The sequence below is a fragment of the Oryx dammah genome, unplaced genomic scaffold (genome assembly GCF_014754425.2).
Source record: "Oryx dammah isolate SB20612 unplaced genomic scaffold, SCBI_Odam_1.1 HiC_scaffold_21, whole genome shotgun sequence".
Taxonomy (NCBI): domain Eukaryota; kingdom Metazoa; phylum Chordata; class Mammalia; order Artiodactyla; family Bovidae; genus Oryx; species Oryx dammah.
In genome coordinates, this window is record NW_024070205.1 from 37,086,202 (window position 1) to 37,105,389 (window position 19,188).

General features: G+C 40.5%; 1 protein-coding gene across 2 annotated transcripts in view; it reads left to right on the forward strand.

The window, feature by feature from the left end:
- The window catches only part of UBE4B (ubiquitination factor E4B), a 122,717-nt gene that overhangs the window by 51,686 nt on the left and 51,843 nt on the right, over window positions 1-19,188 (forward strand). The window contains exons 3-8 of one of the 2 annotated variants that reach the window (XM_040263387.1): window positions 896-1,031; window positions 8,212-8,299; window positions 9,585-9,729; window positions 11,786-12,014; window positions 12,479-12,895; window positions 13,601-13,750. In XM_040263387.1, coding sequence (XP_040119321.1) covers window positions 896-1,031; window positions 8,212-8,299; window positions 9,585-9,729; window positions 11,786-12,014; window positions 12,479-12,895; window positions 13,601-13,750 — 1,165 coding nt within the window. The remainder of the gene's footprint in view (window positions 1-895; window positions 1,032-8,211; window positions 8,300-9,584; window positions 9,730-11,785; window positions 12,015-12,478; window positions 12,896-13,600; window positions 13,751-19,188) is intronic. The other variant, XM_040263388.1, reaches the window with a different exon arrangement.

Consider the following 19,188-nt stretch of genomic DNA (forward strand, 5'->3'; position numbering starts at 1 on the left):
CAACCCTTCAAGTTGGGAACTTGCAAAGAGCCAAACATGAGTTTGCGTGTTCAGTCACGTAAGTTGGTTAACATGTCTGGTGTACATTGTCATGAGTGTGCATCCTCCACAGATGGTTGTGCTTTTGTGTATTTTACTGTACAGTATGGTGTAGAGTACAGCAGTACTGTATCTTTATTTAAGCTCAGGATGTCTGGAAGCAAGCATAAAAGCAGCAGTGATGTAGCTGGTACTAGTGTACTTTTCAAGCTACTATTAAGATTAAAAATGTTTTATTTCTTGTGTTTGTTTGTTATGTATTCTTTGTGTGAAAACTATTACAAATCTATTACAGTACAGTTCTGTATGGCTCGTTATGTTAGGCTAACTTTGTTGTACTTAAAAACAAACTGGGCTTAATGAGTGCACTCTGGGAACGGAGCGTGTTCATATGTAGGGGACTTACTGTATGCCTATCGCCTAGATTCTACCATTATCATTTTACTCTGCTTGCTTTATCACTCATCTCTCCACCTATCTGTCTTCTTATCCATTCAGTAACGTATCTTATTTTTGGTCCATTTCAAGGATATTTCTGGACTGTCATGAAAACTCATTTGTACTCAGGGCCCATCATCTGAATTAATGAAAGAGAAGGTGATGAGGAGTCAGTTTTAGGTATCAGATGTAGCTGTTGTTACTGACCTCATATGATACTTATTGATAAACTGGTTTCCACTGATGTTGCTATGATTTTAATGTCACTTCGGTCTTCAGTACAGTCTTGATAGAAATTCCTTAGTGGACAGCTTTCATGATGGTCTGAATGCCGATTGTGTGTGTTTACTGTTGCCGTTACAAACAGCTTTAACGTTATCTCACGCGAGACTTCCTCTTTTATGTCTCTTTTGGTTAGGAGTAGCCCATCGAAGCCAGAGCAGTGAGGGAGTCAGTTCTCTCAGCAGCTCGCCCTCCAATAGCCTTGAAACGCAGTCCCAGTCTCTCTCACGTTCCCAGAGCATGGATATCGATGGAGTCTCTTGTGAGAAAAGGTAAAGTAAGCAGTTTTCCAATAAGTTGCTTTACTGATAGAAAGGGAAAGATCCATTCACTTTAGTGTCTAGTCCAGTAGTCTCAAATGCCAGCCCAGAGGTCCATGCCAGCCCTTGGCTTGATTAGCGCTCAGTTTATTAAACTGAAAGGTCTTTGTATTATTCTGAAGTGATCTTTATACCTTTTTTAAGTTTGGGTGCTGAAATGTCTTTCATGAAATATTGGTACAGGTGGTAAAAAAAATTATTTTTTAATGTCTTTATTTTGTAAGTACAAAGTTGGCAAACATAGATAGCCCCTAAAAATTTCTTCAAAGATTTACTACTTGGTGAAATTTTTTTTTTAACTTGGTAAATTTTTTTTTTTTTTTTAACAGTTTGAAAGGGTGTAGGCAGGTAAGCAAATGTTCTAGGAGCTCCATGAGGATCAGGGTGCCCTGGAGTAGAGCCATCCTCTGTTGCACAGGTGTGCAGGTATGCTGTGAGTAGATGACAGAGTGGCTGAGGGGTTGATTCCTTTACTCCTTGGATAGCCAGACCCCCATGACGTGGCTCCTCTGCCCTCACGCAGCCCCCTCTGTTGATGTTAGTGGGCCAGACAGATAACATTTTCTAGGTGTGTTAGAATACTGGGGTGTTGTGCACTTTAGGTTGGGGTGAGGAGCCAGATCAGAGATCACCCCACTTTAGGCAAGAATTCAGAAAGGACTACACTGCCAGGAAGAAGATCAAATAGAAAAAAATCAACCACATAGAGGAAAAACAATTGTGTTCTTACTACCTTTGCTCTGAGTGGATGAATTTTTTAAAACTCAAGTCAACTCTGCAATTTCATGGCCAGTGGGTAATTTTCATGTGGGTTTAGCACCTAAATTTACATTTAACTGTTGTAGTCTGAAAAACCTCAGGCTAAGAACTGTCATATACAGTGGACCTTTTCACGTCTTTAAGCATCTAGCAGAAACAAACATAAATCATCCAAGTGTTCAGAGAATTTCCTTAGAAAAATTTCTAAGAAATGTAAACTCATGGTCAAAAATTAAAGCACACTCAGCGACTCTCTAGAGTCTGCCCGTGTGTCTATCCACATGTAGTCTTTCTCTTCCTAATAAACACTTTACTTTTTTCATTTTAAAGAAAACAAAAAAAGCATACTAGAAAAAAGCCACCACACATAAGAGTCTGTAGAATCAGTAACAATAGAATTATTCACCTAGACTCATTGGGGTTTTGGAATTGTCAAATACAGAACGTAAAATTTTTATTAACTAAATTTTAAAAAGTACTGAAAATATGAATAAGAGGCAAGCACCTATAAAAACAACCAAGCGCATTTGAAAAAGAACCGAATATAATTTCTAAAAATGAAAAGATAGTAATACACAGTGGGTTAAGATAACTAAAGAGAAAATTAACAAATGCAATGATAGAGCTGAAGAACTTACCTAGAGTGTACCACAAAGAGAAAGAGAGATGAAAAATATGAAGAATGTTTAGAAATACAGAGGACAAGAGGACACAACTTTAATATATAGCCAATAGAAGTATCAAAAGGAGAGGGCAGGCACACTGGGAGATTTCTCACCTCTCTCCTTGTTCCGTTGTTTTTTCCTCTGCTGATTTGAAAGCCATTATCAAAATGATAAATGGCTGAGAGTTGATAAATATATGAATCTTCAGGTTCAGGAAGCCCTATAACTTGTGAGCAAGGTAAAGAAAAGGAAACTTGTATCTAGACATTTTACAGTTAACTTGCAGAAAACCAAAGACAAAGACATTTAAAGCAGCCAAGAGAAACGAGAGATTATCTACAAAAGGACGATAGTTAGATATCTCAGTGATGGAGGGCAGAGGACTATGGAATCAGTATTAAGTGCCGAGAGAAAGTAACTGTCAGCTGGGAACTGTGTGTATTTGTGGAACTATCTTTTAAGAGGAGGGGAGAAATAAATATATTTATAGATAGAAAAAACAAATGTGAACAACTGATGGTCTGCCACAAGAAGACCCCAAATTTTAACAGGTGCATTTAAGAAGGAAAATGTATATGGCTGATTCACTTTGCTGTACAGTAGAAACTAACACAACATTGTAAAGCAGCTATACTCTAATAAAAATTAATTTTTTAAAAAGCTACTAGGATATATTGTACAGCACAGGGAATACAGCAAATACTCTGTAATAACGCTAAATGTGGTATAACCTTTAAAACTTGGAAATCACAACATGGTACACCTGTAATTTACATAATACTGTGTACCAACTATACTTCAAGGAAAAAAAAAATATTTTTTTCTCAAAAAGAAAAAAGGAAAATGAACTCAAGACTAATGTCTGAGATGCAGGGAGGAAAGATGAGTTAAGAAAAATAATAAATATGTGCTAAATCTGAACACTGATGGTTTAAGACAGTAATAACAGTGTATGAAATAATAGAGGGAGAGAGAACTAAATAATCTGATCTTAACACACTAGCAACAGAATAGCAATAGCAGATAAAGCTGGAAGGGGAGTGATTGTCTACTTGGGAGAGGGGTAAAGATAGTGGCAAGCTCTTAGACTTTGAGTTAAGAATACTTCATAAAATTTCAAGAATAACCACTGAAGGAATAGAAAGACTGTATTTTCTAACCAGTAAAGGGAAAATATGAAACAAGGTTGGGGAGGGGAGGGAATTTAAGTCAATTCAAAGAAAAGAAAGAAACACAAATTTTTAAAAAGAGGGAAACAACACAAAATAAGATGGTTATAAAAGAAATGAAAATGTCAATAATCACCGTAAGTCACAATGAAAAGTCATAGGTTGGATTAAAAACAAAATATAACCCAGGTTTCTTTTTGTTTACTGAAGGTAACAAACACTGAAACACTAGTGTTACCTGAAACACTAGGTTAGAGAAAGTATGAAACTGAAAGAAAGGGAAAAATATACTAGGCAAATACTAAACAAAATAGGGATAAATGTATTAATAAATTAAACTTTAAGTTACAAAATATTACTAGAAGTAAGCGCTGTATAAGATAAATGTTTAGTTTACCAGCAGGATATAACAGTTTTCAAAATATTTTTATGTACTTAGTAATATAATAACATATAATAAAGTAAATCTTGATAGAACTACAGGAAATTGACACATACCTAATATAATGGGAGATTTTTAACATATCTCTTTCAGCTATCAATAGAGCAAAGAGAATGAACAGCAGTAAGCATATGGACAAATTAAATAACACAGCTAACAAGCTTGATCTAATGAAGGATACCGAGCTTCGCAGTCTACAATTGGAGAATACATGTTTTTTTTCTGATACTCATCAACCAGAAGGGTTCAGGAGTCAGAATCATATTGATAATGTTTTCTGACATTAGGTTAGATAATTCATGTAGGGTTAAAAAAAATCATAAATCTGGAAATTAAAAAAAAACAGCATGCTTCTAAATACAGGTCAAAGAAGAAATCATGATGGAAATCTGAACTGAACAATAACAAATATTATATACCATCATTTGTGTGTCACAGTTAATGGGGTCCTTGGAAGAGAATATAATAATATATATATATATAAGTTAAGTAGCTCAGTCGTGTCTGACTCTTTGCCACCCCCTGAACTGTAGCCCACCAGGCTTCCCCGTCCATGGGATTCTCCAGGCAAGAATACTGGAGTGGGTTGCCATTTCCTTCTCCAGAGGATCTTCCCGACCCAGGGATTAAACCCAGGTCTGCTGCATTGCAGGCAGACACTTTAACCTCTGAGCTACCAGAGGTTAAAGAGCTACTATATTTTATATATATTTTATATATATAAAATACTAAAAAAGAAAAAAGAATGTAAGTAATACTTGGAATTAAACCCCATTTCTTGGAATATGTTTCCCCTGGATATGTGCATGGCTTGCTGCTAAGTCGCTTCAGTCGTGTCCGACTCTGTGCGACCCCATAGACGGCAGCTCCCCCATCCCTGGGATTCTCCAGGCAAGAACACTGGAGTGGGTTGCCATTTCCTTCTCCAATGCATGAAAATGAAAAGTGAAAGTGAAGGCACTCAGTCGTGTCCGACTCTTAGTGACCCCATGGGCTGCAGCCTACCAGGCTCCTCTGTCCATGGGATTTTCCAGGCAAGAGTACTGGGGTGGGGTGCCATTGCCTTTTCCGGTGCGTGGCTTACCTCCTTCCTATTTTTGCCTAGGTAGTATTTCAGCGAGGTGACCTCATTTAAATGGGAGAGCCCTGCCTTCTCAATTACCTTTTCCTTGCTCTTTTTCCTTTAATTTTTATATAGCATTTATCATATACTCTATGCTTTGCTTATTATATTTATTATCTTTCTCCCTTTAATTGGAACGGAAGTTCCATGGCACAGGAAATTTTTTTGGTCTCTCGTCTGTTGGCATCTCAAATACCTAGAACAGTGCCTGCCTAGGCTGGGCACTCAGTAATGCTTGTTACTGAAAAAGAGAACTCTGTGAGAATGTAAATATGCAGGATGCAAATCAATTTGAAAATCTGGATAAAATCAGATTCCTCGAAGATCACAAAATTGGCTTAGAAAGAGAGAGAGAATCTGAATAATTAAAAAAAAAAAAAAACAAAGTTAAATTGAATCAGTATTTTACAGTTTTTCCAAAGAAAGCATCTTGCTCATATGATCTTATGGGTACTCCCACCATCCCAACTTTGCACACATTTTTCAAATAATCTTTAAACTTCCCAAGTCCGTTTATGAGGCTTATATGACCTTCATATACAAAACCAGACAATACTAATATCAAAGAAGAAAATTAATTACATGGTAATCAATGAAATTGGTAAAAATTGCATGGTTATGAACATATTTGCAAAAATCTGAAGATATTGGCAAATCAAATAGTGCATCACATAGAAAGCAGGCAAAACATCTCTGGGTCTGGTCTGGGTGCCAGGATGGTGGTTACTGTGGGTTAGCATGGTTGTTACTGAAAGGGTCCTGGTGGGGACCTTTGGGGTGCTGGAAATGTTCTGTTGCTTGATCTGGGTGCTGATTACATTAGTATGTTTCCTTACTGAAACTTTATTCAGCCAAACACATACCATCTGTGCACATTTCTGTATAGATAATTCCATTAAAAGATGAGTAAAACAATAATATAGCATGACTTCCCTGGTGGCTCAGACGGTAAAGCATCTGTCTACAATGCAGGAGACCTGGGTTCGATCCCTGGGTTGGGGAGTTCCCTGGAGAAGGAAAAGGCAACCCACTCCAGTATTCTTGCCTAGAAAATCCCATGGACAGAGGAGCCTGGTGTCCATGGGGTCGCAAAGAGTCAGACACGACTGAGCGACTTCACTTTCACTTTCACTTTCATGACCAACTTGGGTTTCTTAGGAATATAAGGGTGTTTTAACATGAGAAAGTCTATAACTATTATCCACCCCATTGTACATTAAATAGAAAAGCTCAACATCGATTCAAGATAAAAATCCTAGCAAACAGGAGACAGAAAGATGCATCCTTAAACTGTAGAGCACAGACAGAGTTCACCAAGTATTCCACATGCTCCCCTGAATGTCCAGTCTCCTTTGCAGTTAGATTGGGGCTGAGTAACTAGGTCTGTCCCGTAGACTTGAAGTGACATGTGTCACATTTGGGTGAAGGCAGTTGAGCCGATGTTCCTCCTCCATCCCTCTCTTTTCTTGCTCCAGTGACCTTGGAGGCTGTGTATTGCAGATGGCATAGATTAAAGATGGAGTAAGGATGCTTCACTCTCATCAGACTTTGCGTAAGCAAGAAATAAACCCTTATAGTGTTAAGCCTCTAAGATTGCAGAGTGTATGTGTTATTACACTGTAGCCTCTTACTCTGACTACCATAAAGGACATCTGCTGAAATACTACAACAACTCTGGTACTCAGTGGTGAGAAATTAGAAACAGTCTCTTTAAAGTCAGAAATAAGAGCACAGAAGACTGCTATTTCTGCTTCTATTCAACATGGGACCCTACCCAATGCAGGAATCGAAGTTAGGGTTGGAGTGCAAGAAATGAAAGTTACTATTTGGAGATAAAATGATTATCAACCTAGGAAATCCACTGCATAAGTAAACAAATAGCTTATGAGAGGTTTATATCTAAAATTAGTTAACATTACTATGCACAAGCAACAAAAAATAAGAAATCTTAGTTTTTAAAAAGGTACCAGTCACAATTTTATTTTAAAATATATGGTGCCTAGAGATAAATTTAGCAAAAGAAGTGAAAGACTTATGGAGAAAATTAGAAAAGTTTATGGAAAGAAAACCTTAGTTACTTAGAGAGACATCCCTTGTCCAGGGATAGATCCATAGCATACCCCGTTTGATCTTTAGAGTCAGTAAAGCTCTGGTCAAAACCCCAACAGTATTTTAAAGGAACCTGTCGAGATGATCATTAAGTATGTGTAGAAGAGCACAGGACCAAGAATGGCCAAGACTCTTTTGAGGTAGAAGAGCAAGGTGGAGGCATTGACCTAGCAGATCAGAGGCTTATTAGTGAAGTTGTAGTGAGTATGGCTTAGGGACAGACAGATTGTCTAATGGGGTGGAAATTAGTATCCATAAAGAGACCTGCACACAGCTGGACACAGTATGATAACTGGACATATGACATAAATGGTTTCATATTACTGTAAAAAGAACAGTCCTTTCAATAAATGATGCTAGGGCAATTGTTTAATATGAGAAAAAATAATGTATGTACTTAACTAGATTTTGCAATCAGGCTCTGCTTGATTGTGTATCATTTAAAAGTAATATGTATAGAAAATTTGCTCTAATTTTTGTTTTTGAAAGTGAGCCTAAGGAAATGACCACTTGGGAAAAATATTTTCAGTAAGTATGATAGATGGAATGTTTATATCCTAGTATATGAAGAGCTCTTAATAATTATTGAGAAAAAAGGTGAATCTTTATTATTTAACTTTCCTGACTGATCTTGATTGATATTTTAGAACTTTTCCTCAGGGAACTCCCTGGCGGTCCAGTGGTAGGGCTCTGTGCTTTCACTGCTGAGAGCCTGGGTTCGATCCCTGGTTGGGGAAATAGGATCCTGCAAGCCTTGCGGTGCAGCCCCCCAAAAAAAAAAAACGATAACTTCCTCAGCCAGCAGCTATGATATTGGGGTGGGTTTATCAAAGGTAAAAGACTGATTTGTCTTTTATACTTAAAGCATGTCCCAGGTGGATGTGGATTCAGGAATCGAAAATATGGAGGTTGATGAAAATGACCGAAGAGAAAAAAGGAGCCTGAGCGATAAGGTTGGTAAGAGATGAAGCCCTTGCTTCTGTTTTTAGGTACAGTTAATGCCATCCCAGATGGCACAGGGGTAGAGAATCCACCTGCCAATACAGGAGACGCAAGAGACGTGGGTTCGATCCCTGGGTTGGAAATATCCTCTGGAGCAGGAAATGACAACCTGCTCCACTCTAGTATGCTTGCCTGGAAAACTCCATGGACAGAGGATCCTGGCAGGCTACAGACCATAGGGTCCCAAAGAGTTGGACATGATCCAGTGACTAAGCACTCACTCACACGCATAGTATAAATAAGCACTGCTTCATGTCTTGTGTCTGTAAAAGTCTGTTAGAGAGGGCCATGCCAAATCAGCAGATCCTATTTAGGTGATTTTTTTTTTCCTTTTGAAGAAATATGGGTAGCCTTGATCACCCTTATTAGTGGAAGTATAGCTTCGTCCTTTCACCTGATAAAAATCCTTCAGTTATCTTTGTTTCAGGTGCATTTTTTATCCGTAAATGATAGCAATGAATTTAGAGCATATTTGAATTTTTTCTGTTGATTTTTAATTGCTTAAGCAGGTAAGTCATCATTCTGAGGAAGATGATCAGGAATTAAAGCAAGAATGAGTGGAAACAGGAGGTTTTTTGTTACCTTCTGAACTTTAGTTCCCTATATTTAAAAAAAGACATTTTTGGTTTTTGTGTGTATGTGTCATGGTATAGAACTGACATAGATAATTGCATCCCTTTCTGTTTAGTAAGTTATTAGTGTTCAGCAGCTTTATTAGAAGTTGGACTATAGCCTCTTAGTGATGCAGTGCTTTATTTTGTGGTGTTTGAATCTTACAAAGTTCTTTATAGATGTTATTTCTATCTGTGGTGGAAAATAGTGAGAAACATTAAAATGTGGAAAAATTTCTAGAGAAAAATCGGTTATATACCTAAAATGTCAGCCAGGTCTTTTAGCATTCAGAAAAGGAAATAAATGGGACTTATGGGAATAATAAATGGGAAATAAATGATGCATCCTTCATCACATGTCTTCCTTGGCGATTCCTGATACCAGTCCTGCTGTTTTGTATTCCCTGCCATATGATGTGTTACAAGCTCATGAGACCAACAGGTTATAACTTTGAAGTCATAGTAACAAGTTTGTTTTTCCTTTAATCAGTAGGTGTATAGTTGTCTGCATTTCTAAAATATCCTTATTTGTAAATGGATTAAATCAGAATTAGGTATTTCTGTTAAAGTCTAATTCACACCTCCTACTGCTTGAAATTAACCCCCAAATCTTCTTCCCCACAAGGAGCCTTCATCAGGTTCTGAAGTATCTGAAGAGCAGGCCTTACAGCTGGTCTGTAAGATTTTCCGTGTCTCCTGGAAGGACCGGGACAGGGATGTGATCTTCCTTTCTTCTCTTTCTGCACAGTTTAAGCAGAACCCAAAAGAAGGTAGGAATCAGGCTCAACTGTCTCATTTCAGAGCCTTTCGTAGAAAAACAGAACGGGAACTCTTTTGTCTTTCTCTGCTGTCGACATACCTTGTCTTGCTCTGTGGTTGTATTTCTGATTACAGGGATACTTCTTGATGAAGACTGCTGTTTGTCTACTTTCCACTTATTGATAAATTTTAAAAAAATGATTTCTCCAAAGGAAAACTGTGTATCAGTTAATAGTCTCCATTGTCTCAGGGCTGAAGTTTTTTCGTTTGCAATAAGAAGGTGCTTAGAGAGAGCATTAGGGCCTCTTATACTCCAGGCAGGAGCATGCGGGGTGGTCTGCAGGGATCCTGAGAGGGTGACCGGAACCTGTTGTAAGTGCCTCCCGGGTCACATGTAGACAATGGAGTAAATGTGCTTGGTTAAATTGCTTTAGCAAACTAAAACATACTGATATTTTGCAGTGTTTAAAGGATTCTATTTTAAGAGGCTATACTAAACCACACTTAAAGTAATAAAACTTGGCAAGAGATCAGCATCGCAGGGCACTCTTCATTCTTCTCTACAGCAGTCTTCTGGAGCACTGGTTCCCAGCCTTTTTGATACCAGGGACTGGTTTCATGGGAGACCGTATTCCCACAGATGAAGTTGTGGGGATGGTTTTGGGACCATTCAAGCAAGTTACACTTATTATGCCGCTGCTGATCTGACAAGAGGCAGGGCTAAGGTGGTAATGTGAGTGATGGGGAGGGAGTAGCTGTAGATACAGATGAAGCTTCGCTCACTGTCTATCGCACACCTCCTGCTGTGCAGCCCGGTTCCTAAGAGGCCGCGGACCGTATATCTGTCCGTGGTATGGGGACCCCTGCTTTGGAGTACAGAAAATGGAGGGAAAGTTCACTAGAGTCTTCTTTTGCATTTTACTTGAATACAACCTCCTTGATGGTGGGATTTTTGTCTGTTTTGCTCCCCCATGTATTTGCAGCACCTGCCCTTCATAATCCTTCAGTAGATATACTTTAAATGAGTGAATGAATGTCAAGGAGATTGCATTTCCTTTTCCCTGCTACCTATCTTTCACAGCAAACAAAAAAAATGTCTCGTGTTCCAGGTAGATGGATAGTTTATTTCTGATTTTACTGGGTTCTTGTTAATTGTGACTATAGAGTTGAGCTTAGCAACCATGAGTTTCAAAATCCTGCCACTTATTGTTATAAATCTTAGGATTCTCAAATCTATCTGGTAATTTTTAGTAACAAATCAGGTAAGATTTACATGGGTTAGACATTTTATTTATTGAGTGATATTTAATATGGGCTTTCCTGGTAGCTCAAGTGGTAAAGAACCCACCTGCCAATGCACGAGACTCTGGTTCAATCCCTAGGTTGGGAAGATCCCCTGGAGAGGGAAATGGCAACCCATTCCAGCATTCTTGCCTGAGAAATCCCATGGACAGAGGATCCTGGTGGGCTGCAGTCCATGGGGTCCCAAGAATCAGATGCAACTTAGTGACTGAATAACAACAAAAGACCTATAACAATCGAGAGCTGCAAAGAATCAGAAGGAGGCTAGAGAACAGAATCTGCTCCAGAAGGGCAGGTGGCAAATAAATATTAGACCCTTCATAAAATACTTTGAACTTTGTACTTCATATTTCCAGTGTGATAAACTAACCTCTGTAGTTGGGAGTAGCTTCTTTTTATAGTTTATATATATCAGCAGTGATTCTCATAGACTGGGCTCCAAATTGTTTTTTTTTTTAATAAGCTTTCTGTTCAAAAACATTTTCGATTTACAGAAAAATTATAGAGGTAGTAGAGGTAGTTCCTAGGCACACATCACTCAGTTTTCCCTAACGTCAACATCTTCCATAATCATAGTATACTTGTCAGAGCTAAGATATTACTGTTACTCCAGACCTTATTTGGATTTCCCCACATTTTCTACTGGTGGCTTTTATTACTCAAGAATCCAGTCCAAAATAGCACATTGCACATCTCTGGCTTATTCAAGGACCGTGTGTATGAAGACCCATGTATAACCTCCTCTTTATTCTGCCTTTCCAACAGTGTTCTCTGATTTTAAGGACTTGATTGGCCAGATTTTAATGGAAGTGCTAATGATGTCTACTCAGACCAGAGATGAAAACCCGTTTGCAAGCCTGACAGCCACCTCTCAGCCAATTGCAGCGACAGCTCGGTCACCAGACAGAAACCTCATGCTGACCACCGGCTCCAACCCAGGAACGAGCCCCATGTTCTGCAACCTGGGTTCCTTCGGGGCCAGCTCTTTATCTAGGTCAGTGTGGTTCTTTCTGCACATCTTACTGGTGGTAAAATAGCCATGAAGTACGTAGGAGAAAGGAGCATTCATTCAGGGGCCCGAATCATGCAGATTATGGCATGTCTTATGTTTGGGGGTGTGGTTGACTCACTGAGGAAACATGGTCTTTTCCAGATGGGTCTCTTTGACTTTCCATGGTTAGGCTGTTGGTAAATTAAATTTTAGAAACAAATAGCTGTATAGAGTATGTTCTTTGTAAAGAAGGCTTTCTCATATTGTAAGTCTGGCTTCTAAATCAGCATGGCAGTTAGATTACAGTTATTTCGATGAGTCTCTAAAAGATCTGTATACTGGAATGCTTAGAGATATGAGATTGTAATTATACAGTTCTTTAAAAACATGCTATTTTCCATTTTAGTTATTTATCTCAAGCGGTTCTTCAATTTTCTCTTCTTTCTTCCCTTTCTCAAATCATTTAGCCTCTATGAGACTAGCCCAGCTCCCAGTACCAGTGTCTGGAGCTCTGTGCCAATGATGAGTCCGCCTCTGGCCGCCCCCTCCCGGGCAGCCAGCCAGGCGGCTGCGCCTCCTGCTTCCTCCCTCTGGCCGCCTGGCCCTGCCGGGATGCCTGTGGGAAGCCAGCCCTCGTCTCCGCGGTACCGGCCCTACACTGTCACCCACCCCTCGGGGTCTGCATCTGCTCCTGCCTCGCGATCCTCGGGCACCTCCATCCTGTCTAGCTCCCCAGGCCTGTCCGCCCCGGCCAGTAGCCCTCAAGCCGTGCCCACCAGCTCCTCCCGACAGAGACCCCCTGGCACAGGACCACCTTTACTCTCCGTCTCCCCCAGTGGGAGTGCCCCCAGCAGACGACCCTCCTTCCTAAGGAACTCTCCTAGGTACTTGTTTACGCAGTAGGAGAGGTGGGTGCGTGTTTGCAGTGCAGGGAAAGGAGATTAACACAGTTTGGAAGAACTGTCATGTGACGCTGACCTCAGTTACCTGTGTTGCTCTGTTTGGGGCTGTTAACCCATGTATCTAACTAGTTGGGTAGGCTCATGCCCGGAGTCCCTGCTCTGCCAGGGTTCTGTCATGTCAGAAAGTATGGGTGGCTCAATTATGAGGCCCTTTCTTCCCTTTTCACTTTTCCTCCTGAAAATAAGAAGTCACTCAGTTTTCAAAATCAAGGGCACATATCATTCCTCATAACAAATGAATTTCAGAGACTGTGGCAGCTTGTATTTGAGAGCTGGGGCTCACAGAACCACTTTTCCACTTCGTGTGCCATTACTGATCATAGCTGAGCTACAGCCAGACCAAGGGGTCGAGTGAGCAGATACCTTACCTCTGGCCAGTAGTTAGGCCTTGACACTTTCTTTTCAGCCCCTTAGAGAGAAGCAGGATCCAAACTCCGTTAATCCACTGCCCTCCTTCCCAGCAAGTGTTTCCTGGCCTTTATATAATGTAGGTGAATTATTTTTCTGCATATCAGTAGACAAAACTTGTAGCCTACGATTTAATTAAAAGGCCAGCGGTTGTAAAAGCTTTCCTCCTCCTTGTTTTCCTTTGTTTCCTGATGACTTTTTTTGCTTTTGTTACGGTAGTATGTACGACAGTCCTTTCTCCTTCCTCTTCCTCGCACTTTCTGGTGACAGTAGTGACGAAGATGAAGAAGATGATGATGATGGTGATGATGGTGATGATGAAGGTGGTGGTGGTGGTGATGAGTTTTCTTGTGTCCAGTTTGGGTCCAGGTATCAGAGGAATGGAGTCTTACCTCTGCATGTGCCCAGGTGCTTAGGAACTAACGTTTATAAGTCCTAATTAGAGGCGTGCTCTGAATCCATACAGGGTAGAGTCAAATGACGTGCCCTGGTGAGTCCAGATGTGAGAAACTCCACATGTACTCAAGCATTAGGACCTTCTCATGAGGGTATAGTGGCACATTTTCATAGTTGTTGCCTGGCAAGTTTGGAGAACAACTTAACGTATAATCATTCGTCAAGAACATGAACAACAGGGTAGACATCAAGTTCACCTGCCCTAAGATCTAAAATAAAGAGACCCTTCATTTATTTTATTAGGAGAGTGTTCTTGTGGGCTACCAGATGTAAGCAACATGCACTCTGGGAGGCGTGTTTTCTTACCTACAGTTGCATGGATTGCTGCTTTTCAGGAATGGCGCAGGGGCTGGGACTTGTGTGTGTGTGTGTGTGTGTGTGTCCCTCTCAGCTCACTCCGGGCCATCTGTTGAAGAGCACATGGGGTCGTATTCTCTCTTTTATAACTGTGATTCTGCTTTGACTTCTAATCTTTATTTTTTGGCTGTGCTGGGTCTTCGTTTGCTTCAGATCAGCTTTTCACTAGTTGGCAGCGAATAGGGGCTGCTGCCTAGTTGAGGTGCTTAGGCTTCTCACTGTGGTGGCTGCTCTTATTGCGGAGCACAGCTCTAGGGTGAGAGGGCTTCAGTAGTTGCAGCTTCCAGGCTCCAGAGCACAGGCTTGATAGCGGTTGCACAGGGGCTTAGTTGCTGTTCAGCATGTGGGCTCTTCCTGGGCCAAGGATTGAACTCATGTCACCTGCATTGGCAGGCAAATTCTTTACCATTGAACCACCAGGGAAGCACTCTTCACTGCTAATCTTAAACTTTGCTAATCAGTCACTTCGCTTCCCTGATCCCAGTGAAGCCAGACCCTGTTTGTTTAGACAGCCTAGCCTGAGGAATGGCTGCAGAGGCTAAAACAGAGCTCACAATGTTGCTGAAGTTTCACCCCTGAAAACAGAGTGAAAAAGATGGCTTGGACCTTCTAGGTGACCTTGAACAAAAAAATATAATAGGACCTTCTCTCTAAGCCTCTGATTCATCGTCTTACAATTTTGCTCTTAAATTGAAGTTTCATCTGGACTGAGTTGATATTTGTGCCCAACAGTATTCAGAAATAACTCCAGGCTATAAATAGAGATGGTGGTAAGGGTGCGGCACACTACATTCAACTCGACAGTGTTCAGAAGAATCATTAGAGAGGTCTATAAAGAGAGAGAGGGATATTGGCACAGGGTTGAATATTGATTCAGGAAGGTTGATATTTGTATTAGGTTGAATGTTGTATCACTATTTCTCAACTAACTTTCCCAAAGGTGGAAGTGTAGATGGCTCAATAGTAAAAAATCCACCTGCAGTGCAAGAGATACAGGAGACTTGGATTCGATCCCTGAGTCAGGAGGATCCCTGAAGGAGGAGATGGCAGCCCACTCCAGTGTTCTTGCCTGGGAAGTCCCATGGACAGAAGAGCCTGGCGGGTTACAGTCCATGGGGCTGCAGAGTTGGACACAACTGAGCACGCATGCACAGACACCTTCTCCCATGATCATAGTAGTGCAGCAGCCATCCTAGTTAGGAGTCAATTCCTCCACATGATAAAAGTGCTTTGTTTTCTGTTTTACTGTAAGTTATCTGTGGGGGAAATACTGTCTCTCCCTTGCCTATTTAATTCCAGCTTTCTCTAACAAAGATATCAGATTACATGCTGCTTTACCTAATTCCTCTCTAGACTTCTAACATCCAGCCTTGTTCAGATCTAGATTTGACACCTACAAGGAGAAACAAAACTTACTTACTGATTATATACTCACAGCTGCGAATAGTTATTGAGCATCACATCCCAGGTGCTCTGCCAGCCGTGTGTATATGTTATTCCTCTGATCCTCACAGCAGGGCCTCTAGTTACTGCAAGGAAATGTGGGCAGGTTCAGGAAGGTGGTGGTTGTTCACTCACTCAGTCATGCCCAACTCTTTGCGACCCCATGGAGTGCAGCACGCCAGGCCTCCCTGTCCTTTACCATCTCCCAGAGCTTGCTCAAACTCATGTCCATTGAGTCAGTGATGCCATCCAACCATCTCATCTTCCGTTGCTCCCTTCTTCTACTACCATCAGTCTTTTCCAGCGTTAGGATCTTTTCCAGTGCGTCAGCTCTTCGCATCAGATGGCCAAAGTATTGGAGCTTCAGCTTCAGCAATAGCCTTCAGTGAGGTTAGTCTCATAACTAGAAGAAGGCAGAGCTGGAGTCCAGATCTCACATACCACCCAGCATACTGAGTTGCCTCTGACTTCTCTGTGTTTGCCCAGTAGGACTTGGATTATTCTCATTTCTTAGCAGTTATTTCACTGCCCAGAGTTTATACATGTATTCTTTTCCTTGGCAAGAAAGTGCCAACATTTTCCTTCTTAATTACAAAATTCCACTCCAATTGGTTGGCAAGTACTTTGCTGCTCTGCTGCTAAGTCGCTTCAGTTGTGTCCGACTCTGTGCGACCCCATAGATGGCAGTCCACCAGGCTCACCTGTCCCTGGGATTCTCCAGGCAAGAATACTGGAGTGGGTTGCCATTTCCTTCTCGAATGCATGAAAGTGAAAAGTGAAAGTGAAGTCGCTTAGTCATGTCCCACTGTTAGCGACCTCATGGACTGCAGCCTACCAGGCTCCTCTGTCCATGGGATTTTCCAGGCAAGAGCACTGGAGTGGGGTGCTATTGCCTTCTCTGGGCAGGTACTTTGCTGGCTGTTAAAATGAAATCTCATCTGTACAGGTTTTAGAAATTATAAATTCTGAATAGACATCAAAAAGAATGTAAAAGGACAGGGCATAATCATATTTAGCACATGAAACAAATAGAGAAGAATGTGAGAATGCACGTAGGGTCAGAACCAAGAAGTAGCAAAAAAAGATTCTTAATAATTTGGGTGATCAGCAAAGAGCTTTTTCTTTCCCCCTGTCTAACTGATCTTCTCAGAATTTTATTTACTAGGAAGTAAGCAATTTTAACACCTTCTTCTCACCCAGTAAGGGTCAGTGCTGTAGAAGCAGCTGTCAACAGGGATTGTATTGGTCTCCCCTTCTGCTGGCCCAGTGGAGTCAAAGGCTTGTACATCTTTTGAGAGGTAGTTGGGAAATACAGCCCTGTATTAATTATTTATAGTGGTGATGATAAGGATTAATAAAAGAAAAACAACATTCCTTCTGGAATGTTTCGTAGTACTCTGAAAAAGGCTATATGAGTTATAAGGAGCTACTTCTTGAAGGAATGAAAATAAGTGAAATGAGAGTTTTCTTGTAATAAAGATAGCAGAGGAAAAAAGAAGATAAAGTAATTAGTCTGAGAAAACGTTTTCGTATTGTTTCCTAGGAAGTTGATGACTAGAAAGACATTTTTCTTTTTCTTCTGTTTATTGGGATTCTTTTTCCATTGCTTAGATATTTCAGTGAAGGAGATTAAGATCTTGAAGATCATGAGCCTGTGTGAATAGAAAAAGAGTAAACTAGCAAACGGACACAACTGAGTGACTAAGCACAAACTACCAAACGGTGAAGAATACTGATATTTCTCCTCTTATTTCTACTGGTCATAAGTCAGAATCTTTCCACCATGTCTGTCCTCCAACCTCCAGTGATTCCCCTTCTCCCACCGGGTTAGACCTAAAGCCTAGGACCCTACATCTCTTGTGTATACACACACACACGTATCTCCTGTGTGTACAGACACACACACACACACACACACATCTCCCATGTGTACACACACGCACACTCTCTCTTCCTGCCTCTCTCTGACATCTATACTCATTTCTTCATAGCACTTCTATATTATTTTTTAAAAAACTATCTCCCCTCAGGGGACTTCCCTGGCAGTCCAGCCTTGGCTTTACAATGCAGGGGTATAAGTTTGATCTCTGATCAGGGAGCTAAGATGCCACATACCTTGGGACCAAAAAACCAAAACATAAAGCAGAAGCAGTGTTGTAACAAACTCGGTAAAGGCTGTTTAAAAACCTGTCTGCATTATAGAGGGTGTAGTTGCCGCATAAACAAGGTCTTGATCTGTTTCATCAAGGTGCTGCCCCCATGGCCTTCAACAACGCAGATATTTTTTCAGGGGATTTACATTGCTTATCCCTGCCCAGCTCTCCCTTTCCTTGCATTGAGAAAATATGCCATTCCAAAGTCTGCGTCTAAAAAAGAAAATATGGAGTGATTATTCCCATCACGGAAGAAAAGGAACTGCCACAGAATCCTTTTAGGAAACTAGGTTTTTTGGTCCATTTAAAATGAGATTCAGTTTGCACAGATCTGATGCATATATAAATCTCCAGATATATTTTCCGTGTGTTTTCAGAAGGATTCCACTGTATTTACATCATGTGAAGTAATTACATTATTCAGTTGGATTGTCGATGTAGTTATCAGAAAATAGTTCCTGTATTCTCCCAGAAGGAAGTATCATTTTCTAGATACTCTTAGGACTTAAACATGGCAGATTTCCAGTGTCATATTCCACATGTCACAGTTGTAAAGGCATCATGAATTTTGTAGCAACATTTTTACAGAAAAAGTGAAATAGTGTTTTAAAACATTTTTTTAAAATGTCTATTGATAGCATAAATTTAATGTGTTTAAACTGTACACACCTTTTTCCTCCAGGATCACATTTAGAACCTGAGTTCAGCTCTCTGAGTTTGAATCTAGAGACCCCTGTAAACCAGTTTTGACCATTGGCAGTCATGCCCAGCACTGGTGAGACTGACCAACCGCCTTGCTCACGATCTACTTCAACATCCTTAAGACTCATCTCATAGTTTGGAAACATTGACGAATACTGGGTTTTACTCTGTGTTTACTGTTTGGTTAAACTCTTGTTCCATTTCTTTCTTTCTCTTCTCTTGAAAGTCTCCTGGAAGTGTTATTTGGTGCCTGACAGATGATTACAACATACATCAACCTCTTTTCAGCTTTGAAAATTCTTTGATACATTCTGAATGTCTTTCTTTGTCTTGCCTGGCAGTCCTCTGCACACATCGTCATGTCTTTTCATGTCTTTGCAAAATGTTTGTGAAGGCATTTTGGTTGACTTTGAGGTGTTCAAGTCTAAGTTAAAATGAAAGGGAGGGTGTTGGCTAAAAACGGAGCCCAGTTTCCGTCAGCAGCCACCGTTGATGCATGCTGACTCCCACTGTTGATCAAGGGCACTGCATTAGACTGGCTTGTTGCAAACGGCAAAGACCTATTGACATCAAATATAAGATGCTTTCCATTTCAGAAATGAAAACGTGAGAAAGATGGAGCTTATTTTCAGGGAAATATTTAGTTTAAATATTTTATTTTCAACATGAGGAAGGTCTGTTTCCATTGCTTCTGTG